Source organism: Olea europaea, chromosome 15, assembly GCF_002742605.1.
Source record: "Olea europaea var. sylvestris chromosome 15, O_europaea_v1, whole genome shotgun sequence".
Lineage (NCBI taxonomy): Eukaryota > Viridiplantae > Streptophyta > Magnoliopsida > Lamiales > Oleaceae > Olea > Olea europaea.
This window is the reverse complement of record NC_036251.1, coordinates 18,587,415-18,595,284: the sequence shown is the minus strand read 5'-3', so window position 1 is coordinate 18,595,284 and position 7,870 is coordinate 18,587,415. Positions and strand designations below refer to the sequence as shown.

At 35.3% G+C, this 7,870-nt stretch overlaps 3 protein-coding genes across 6 annotated transcripts in view; 2 read left to right on the top strand and 1 right to left on the bottom strand.

Annotated features, from left to right (window-relative positions):
• The window catches only part of LOC111410354 (mitogen-activated protein kinase kinase kinase 5-like), a 6,802-nt gene extending 5,455 nt beyond the window's left edge, over positions 1 to 1,347 (top strand). For all 3 annotated transcript variants that reach the window (XM_023040644.1, XM_023040645.1, XM_023040643.1), the window contains exons 9-11: positions 163 to 339; positions 425 to 518; positions 664 to 1,347. In XM_023040644.1, coding sequence (XP_022896412.1) covers positions 163 to 339; positions 425 to 518; positions 664 to 704 — 312 coding nt within the window. In that variant the 3' untranslated portion in view covers positions 705 to 1,347. The remainder of the gene's footprint in view (positions 1 to 162; positions 340 to 424; positions 519 to 663) is intronic.
• Positions 1,348 to 3,284: 1,937 nt separating this feature from the next.
• LOC111410353 (peroxidase 10-like) lies at positions 3,285 to 5,048 on the top strand. Of its 2 annotated transcripts, none has more exons than XM_023040642.1 (4): positions 3,285 to 3,564; positions 3,690 to 3,881; positions 3,983 to 4,145; positions 4,472 to 5,048. In XM_023040642.1, the coding sequence occupies exons 1-4, from the start codon at positions 3,349 to 3,351 to the stop codon at positions 4,879 to 4,881; spliced, it is 981 nt and encodes a 326-aa protein (XP_022896410.1). In that variant the 5' UTR covers positions 3,285 to 3,348; the 3' UTR covers positions 4,882 to 5,048. The 2 variants fall into 2 exon arrangements, with proteins under 2 accessions (XP_022896410.1, XP_022896409.1); XM_023040641.1 differs by having other exon boundaries at positions 3,285 to 3,594.
• A 1,342-nt stretch (positions 5,049 to 6,390) lies between these two features.
• On the bottom strand, positions 6,391 to 7,859 carry LOC111411336 (patatin-like protein 3; the record flags this gene model as incomplete). Its single annotated transcript, XM_023041877.1, has 4 exons — positions 6,391 to 6,857; positions 6,989 to 7,291; positions 7,395 to 7,556; positions 7,644 to 7,859. Coding segments are annotated over 4 exons (906 nt in total), but the record flags the coding sequence as incomplete, so codon positions are not given.
• Between the last annotated feature and the right edge of the window lie 11 nt (positions 7,860 to 7,870).

Sequence of the window (7,870 nt, the reverse complement as noted above, 5' to 3'; positions counted from 1 at the left end):
ATTTACTGTTTTTTTTATTTTTGTCCCCCCCCCCCCCCCCTTCTCTCTCTCTCTCTCTCTCTCGTATAATGCCTTATAACTCTCTTTCATTATTGTTAGTCAAGCTGGGTGAATTTTTTATTTGATAACCTTCATACTGTTAATCTATATAAATCCATTCAGCCTGCAGCATTGTTCAAGGTTTTAAAGGAGAATCCACCAATACCTGAAACAATGTCGGCAGATGGCAAGGATTTCTTGCGCCGATGCTTTAGAAGAAATCCCGCAGACAGGCCAACAGCTAGCATGTTGCTCGAACATCCATTTGTGAACCAGTTAATTAATGAAATAACATCAACGGTAAGTTAAATTTTGAATGCTGCATTTTCCTATACTCTGTCAATACTGTTGATTCATGCAGTAATAGTATGCATGATTCCAACAGGGTAATAAAAAATTTCAGCAACCAAGTTATCAATTCGATCAGGTGCCTGTGTCCAAAGATACACGGACCACAAAGGGCAAACTGCAAGCTACAAGTAGGAGTTACATTCTGCATTATCTCTGACCTTCCCTTCCCTGCCTTGCATATGGATCATTACATACACCTGAATAAATTCTATAATTGGCATTTGACTTTGCATCCCTTTGCCTTCTGCTTTACGTGGGATTCTTTTTCTCCAGTGAGACTAGCCAACGAAGTCAACGTGAAGTATCCAATTTAGCCATGGTTCCGCTTCTTTCTCCTCGTTCAACTCTTGAAGCTCTTCCTAGTTTATCACCATTGTGCTAGGGCAATCCATTGCCCCTGTGGTCCCAGCATTCCAGCAAATGTTTGTAGTACTCAAACACGGTGAGAGTAGGAATCGTCGAAGAGTAATGGATCTGCCACATACCTTTTTTGGCGGGTTTTCCCCTTGAGATCTCTCCTCCTTTAGTGTGCCCTTACAGGAAGAACTTAAGGGCAAGCTGGGGTAGCCTCGACATGATTAAAAGGAAGAAAAAAAGAAGTGAAAATCTTGTCTGTTGTGAGAACTAAACTAATGATTGTGTGAGAATCTCCCTTTGTATTCTTTCCTAGGTAGCTAGCAGCCAAGGGAGTTTGATACGGTAACTTTTTCCCTGTTAATGTTGTTAAGAAAGGGAAACTCTTGGAAAGTCTCCCTGGACTGTGAATTGTAGATGTAGGCTTTGTATATTATTCAAGGAAGTAGAGCTTATCGATAATCTTGACATACAAAAGATTGATTTCATTAGACTTTTTCAGTAGTTATTAGATACAGTAGCGAAAAAGGATTCATACAACTGATTCGAAGGTTATTGAAAATATAATTTAGTTGTACTCTTAATGTGAATGCTTCACAGTTATATTAAATTTTGTGTTTTGATTGAATTATGAATGTTCTTTATTTTCATTGTTAAGATGTATATTCATCTATAGTAGACTTGATTCATATACTTAATAACTCTATAAAAACTCATAATTTAGTCCTTGTTTGGTTTTGCTAAAAAATACGTTTTTAGTAGATTTTGATAGAAGTTGAATAAATGTGCGACTGAAAAATTGATATAAAGTTTTGAAATCCATGAAATATATAGTTAAAACTAATTGTTAACTTTGGGCTTAGCCGCTTAGATTAATGACAACAGAGTCACAATGTCAATACTCCAATTTATTGGAACTTTCAATCTAGTTCGAGCTAATTAGTAATCCTAGAAAGGAAATGACATATTTGTAAAATATACTGGTTTTCAAATCAATATTGAAAATATGATAAAATATTTAGAAAATTTCTGAAGATAATTTTATATTTCTAACGTGTCCAATAGTAACTTAAAAAATATGAATAGTTTATATCAATTTTCAGACTAAACTAATTATTTAGCCCAAATTTGACTTAAAAAATGAAATTATTTCTTATCATATTTCCATTAAAAAAAAAAAAAGCATTGATCAAATCTTTGGATGAGTCAGTTAGGTCGGGCACGCAACTTGACTTTCTTTTTCATTTTTGTTCTTTTATTTATTTATTTATTTTTAAGACCATTTACCCCACGCCACGCCACGCCACGCCACGCCACCCCCACTTTTATTTATTCCCACATTGATTCTTCAATTTTGTCTGAAGTCAGAGAAAGTCAAACCAGAAGTCTCCATTTTTATCTATTTCTCAATAACTCGAATATTAATATTACTCCACTTACTAAGTACATTGTCTCCTGTTAAATTCCAACTTGCATATTGCTGACTCATTTTGCACCGTATGATGATATTCCTGTTGATTTGTTCTTTATCTTTTTCCTCTAGCTTTCTTCTGTTTTTTTGACACTTTTACAGTTTATTACACTTTGTACAATCAAGTTAGAATGGTATTAGGGTAATGATTTGTTTGAAGCATGTAACAACACGAACATATAAGGGTTTGTGTTGTTAAGAATTCCTCGTATGTTTCTCTTTTTGTCGTACATACACATAGAAATAAACAGAGTTTGTATGTGAAATCTTGTTTCCTTGGATGGAGAAACGGTTACTATTTTCTTGTATCTATATATTTCTTGAATTTGTTACCATGTCTCGTGTACATTCTTAAATTTATTGAACTAGTTCATCTAGGTGTTAGAGAAACGATACTTTTTTTATTTTATTATACGTGTCTTTATACACACTCCTTTCGGATTCATTTTCTGATCAAAGACCTTATATGTGAAAATTTCAAAAATATGCAGTTATGAGATTTATATTGTTTTCTAACATAAACTTGCTGAGACTTGGGATGGGAAATGTTTAGTTATTGTGTTGAACCATAACATCTAAAAGCTTTACTGGATGAAGTTTTACAAGTTTGTCTAAGGAACAAAGAAAGCATCATGGAGGTTAATCTTTTGATCTGAGTTGGGCACCATCATCTCCTTATCAATGGTTTTGGTGTCCTTATCAATGAGTTAGGCACCATCATCTGAATGCTGTAAACTTCTTCAATACATGCACATGTTTCAAATCACAATGCATATTATAACTCTATATCGAGCAACTAATATTTACAATTTTAAAAACTTACTTTCGGTATAAAACTACACTTTTTTCTTGGCATCTTCTCCAAGTAAACATATTTAAGTCAAATTGAGGCTTCAGCACTACCGCTGTCCTGCTCTACTCTATGCATACCTCATTAAGCCACTGGGAGTATTCTATATTTTCTAGAGGTGGCTAGGCTGGTTTCTTTGGGGATTTTAACCAAACTCGGCCGAAATGGACAACTTGTTTAGTGGCTCTGCCACTCTTAATTGTTCTCTTATAAATTGCTACTTTTACTGCTCATACATGCTACTATCTGTAGAACTTTTGATTCTCTAATTTTCTCTTAAGACATGAGTCATAGTTACTCGAAATTTTTGTCTATGCTTTTGTTTTGTTCCTTGTTTTCGGTTCCATTATGTTGTGGCCAACTTGATTACAAATTTTATGACAATACTTGTCCCAACTTGCTTAAGATTGTCAGATATGGTGTTTGGTCTGCTATAGCTAATGAAACTAGAATGGCTGCCTCTATTCTACGCCTACATTTCCATGATTGTTTTGCTAATGTAATCACATTCCTTTGTATACTTCCACATGCACGATTCAAAAAAATTGTTTTCATGTTTTATAATTCCATGATTATTCTTGAATAATTTTCATTTAATAAATTTCTGTTCTTCTGGTTATATAGGGCTGTGATGGATCTGTCTTGCTTGATGATACCAGCACATTTACAGGAGAGAAGAATGCGACCCCTAATAAGAATTCAGCTAGAGGATTTGAGGTTATTGACGCGATAAAGGCAAATGTTGAGAAAGCTTGCCCATCCATAGTCTCTTGTGCTGATATATTGACTCTTGCTGCCAGGGAATCTGTTTATCTGGTAAAAAATATAATCATCATTATTTTGTGCGTTAAAAAATTCAAATTTTCATTACCATAACATGTTCTAATGTTGCCTACCTTGTCCATGACCAAAACTAGACTGGGGGTCCTTATTGGCCAGTGCCATTGGGTCGTCGAGATGGCCTAACAGCAAATGAGACTGCTGCTAACGAGCTCCCATCACCTTTCGAGCCCTTGGAAAATATCACAGCAAAATTTGTATCCATGGGTCTCGATTTGAAAGATGTAGTCGTGCTTTCAGGTACAAATTCATATACACAGACTTGACTCTTGCTTGTTTGTGCCCCATTATTTGTGTGTAATGTATTATGAAATAGTGATGATGTTGAAATGTGTGGTTAAAAAGGAAAGAAAAGTTTTTTATTTACGTGTAATATTATTTTAATGAAGAATGTGTGGTTGAAAATGAGTACTGTAGAAAAAATAACGTGGTAAAATGTGGAAGAAAGGAAGACAAACAAAGCCTAGATAAACACAGGACAAAGCTTTATTTAATCAAGTCCAGCTGAGACTAAAATGTACAAAAAGAAAAATTCTTCTCTAAGTAGACCTTGTTGATCCATGTAGGTGCACATACTATTGGCTTTGCTCAATGTTTCACATTTAAACAGAGGCTTTTCGACTTTGACGGGGCTGGTAATCCTGATCCAACACTTGATGCATCGTTGCTCAGCAATCTACGTACTGTCTGTCCCAATCAAAACAATTCTGATACGAATTTGGTTTCCTTGGATCCTACTACGACAAACAAGTTCGACAACAACTATTTCAAGAATCTTGTAAACAACTCCGGTCTCCTACAGTCGGACCAAGCCCTCATGGGCGACAATATCACTGCTTCATTTGTCATGAACTATAGCAAATTCCCTTTCCTTTTCTCCAGAGATTTTGGTATCTCTATGGTCAAGATGGGAAACATTGGTGTTCTTACAAGCCAAGATGGAGAGAGAAGGAAAAACTGTAGAATGGTAAATTAGAAACTTGCCTATCTAAATGAATTGTAATGAACTAATTATTACTTCTAGAGAAGGCTTTAGTATTGATTTCAAGTTTGTAATATCAGATTGTGTATTTTCCTGTTCTGTTTATGTACATGTACCTCCTCCTTTTCCAAGATTAAAACAAGGGTGTTATGATTTTCTGAGTATGATCTTCAATTACAATGTTCATCGATACAATTTTTGTTGGTGCCTTGGATTTACTTCCTTGACACTTGCATATTGCTCTTCTGTATACATTAATTAGGACTTCTATTTTCTTCCGTTCTTTTGCTCAATCCGCAGCGGGAACATAGTTTCTGCAACCTTCCAGAAGCAGAGTCCTGGCTGTCCTCCGCCAAAAGATTTTGCTCCATGGATACTGATATACGCCCATCTGCTTGTGAACTTCTTTTAAACATGTGATATTCGTCTCGAGTCAACTGAACCACAATATTACCTGCAGTCTCTGATTTATTACTGATGTAGGCGCGCTTTTGCAAAAGCTTCTGACTCCAACTGTATTGCTTCATGAGTGAGTTGCAGTGTCAAAAGACTTTGCCTCTTAGCCTTAAGATTCGTTTGAGTTTCGATCTTTTTCATCGATTTCTTTGGAGTTTTTTGGTTTCTTTCTGTGTTCTCTTCAGATCTTCATTTTCGTCATTGAGAATTGTTTTGAACTTCAGTTCTTCCTCCTTTGTAGCCTTGATGCACATATCTGTAGTTCCTAGTTGAGCTTGATGCTCTGAAATAACAGCATTAGCCTTAATAACTCGTGATTTTTCGATTGATAATCGATTAATTGTTGGGAATCTAATCCGGATTGTATATCATCATCTTCAAACCAGTTCTAGATATTCCTTCGGCTTTTTCTAGTTCTTCATTCTTGTTTTCCCAGGCATTGCCGCTATTCTTCACATCGTCGCAGTCCATTAGTAAACTCAACACATGTTTGCTATGAAGTATTAATCAGATAATTCGAATTTTCAGCAAGATTGTTCTGCAGCCAATGTTAGTAATTAAACAAAGTTTTAAATAAAAATTTTAGCAAATTTGGATAAAAGTTGATTAAGCCCCCCATTTGTTTTCCATTAATTGCCCATTAAAACGAAAAATATAACATTTATCCATCACATCAAACCACCATACTTGACTTTCTATTTAGGGTCGTAATGACTATATTTTTTTATTCTCATTCTTACATTATTGTGTCTTAAATGGAGCCTATATGTACAGTTGAAAAGTTGATAAAATTTTGTGAATCCTATGAAATATGTGATTAAGATTAAGTATTGACTTTGACCTCAATTTTTAGCAACTTTTTAAACTATCCAAACAAACACTAAGAAAGAAGGGAACAAAAACAAGTGAAAATCTTATATGACGTTCTAATTTTATACTACCAAACATGGCTTATTGTCCACTTCCTTGGGCGGTCAAGTCATAGTTATTATTCCATTTTCTTCGAATTCTTCCTATTGTAATTGGGAAAAAAAAATTAATTAAATATGAATAGTTGGAAACCTTGAATTGAATTACAATCCAATGAAGGAAAATTTGGTTACACGACATTTCCCCAACTTTTACTTGAAGAATGAAATGACAACATTATTCTGCAATCCACCCATACCCAATATGGGCCCGATGTGTTTATTTAATTATACATATACATTTATCTATTCAGTAAAAAGTAAATATAGGGCAAAAATAATCTTTAAGATGAAATAATGTAAATTCCTAGTGTCAATCTTCTAGTTGAGTTGTCGTAGCTTTCTTTCATCTGAAAGTATCTTTGCAAACCGAGTAAGAGCTTCTTCATTGGTACCCTCTCCTTGAACTGGCACTGGCCTGCCCGTTTCTAAATTCACTCTTGAAACCGACTTCTTCAACAAACTATCTCCAATTTGAATAAGCGTTTGCATATTCTTTGTGGTAGCAATATCAAGAGATGAAGCATCCCCAGACAATGTATCCTCCTGTCCATTCAACACCAAAATATAATTGTAATCACCACGTGGAACGCTAGATTACATGTTTGGCAGGGGAAAAAAAATGTTGAACAGTATTGTCATGTTTAGTTCTGTATTCCGAGGATATGATTGGGTACCTGAATTCGAAGATAATTTTTTTCATTGCGAAGGGATTGGAAAAGGGTTGAAACATGAATATCGACCATATCAGAGCTTGCATCACCAAAGATGTCCAACAGCGGTGTCACGCCATCATTGTACATCCAACCAAGCAAGCCCCAATCGGTGGCGTTCTTTACGTTGTACTTCTCTTCCAGTTTGGCTATACCGGAGCCTAACGACAGAACCAGCATCCTGCTTGTGTTCATTGGTTCCATGTCCACCAGTTCAAAACTCCCCAACAAAATTTCTCTGGAAATGTGGGTTATGGCTACTAGAGTCTGTAATTCACATATCCATCAACATAATTCAAATTAGCTAAATCAGATTTTCAAGACTTATCCAACAAAATCACTAGTATTGGTTCAATAAGCCACTACTCACTGGATTATTTGCAGCAACCCCTCCATCAACAAGATCATGAGTTTTTATATTTCCTTGTGCATCGGTAGTTTCAAAATAGTGTGGAGGGAAATAAGTTGGAGCTGCAGACGTGCCTAGACAGACATCTGATAGCTGAGCATTCTTGGAAACATCTGCTTTTGCCTGTACAAGATTTGATCAAATTAATATTAACAATTTGTTCGTTAAAATATCCAAATATAGATATGACAAAGGTAATTATTTAATTACTTCTTTCGAATTGAAAATAATTGGTTGAAGGCGCTTGATATCAAAAGCTGGGATCACCACATTTGTTAAAGTCCTGTTCAGAGTGAGATTGCCTAATAATCCTTGGATCAATGACTTGAGGTACTTCCCGTCATATTTCGGACCACCTAATACGTTTGTAATGGTCGAGAAGAAGTTCTTTCGCCTAAGATCAAACGTACAGAAAAAAAAAAAAAAAAAAGGATCAG

What these genes read in the sequence shown, in the direction of transcription:
- LOC111410353 (XM_023040641.1), top strand. Translation starts at nt 3,349, where the DNA reads ATGAGTCATAGTTACTCGAAATTTTTGTCTATGCTTTTGTTTTGTTCC. An exon ending in CCAGGGAATCTGTTTATCTG is followed by an intron (nt 3,882 to 3,982) that starts GTAAAAAATATA and finishes GACCAAAACTAG; the next exon opens with ACTGGGGGTCCTTATTGGCC. An exon ending in AGATGTAGTCGTGCTTTCAG is followed by an intron (nt 4,146 to 4,471) that starts GTACAAATTCAT and finishes TGATCCATGTAG; the next exon opens with GTGCACATACTATTGGCTTT.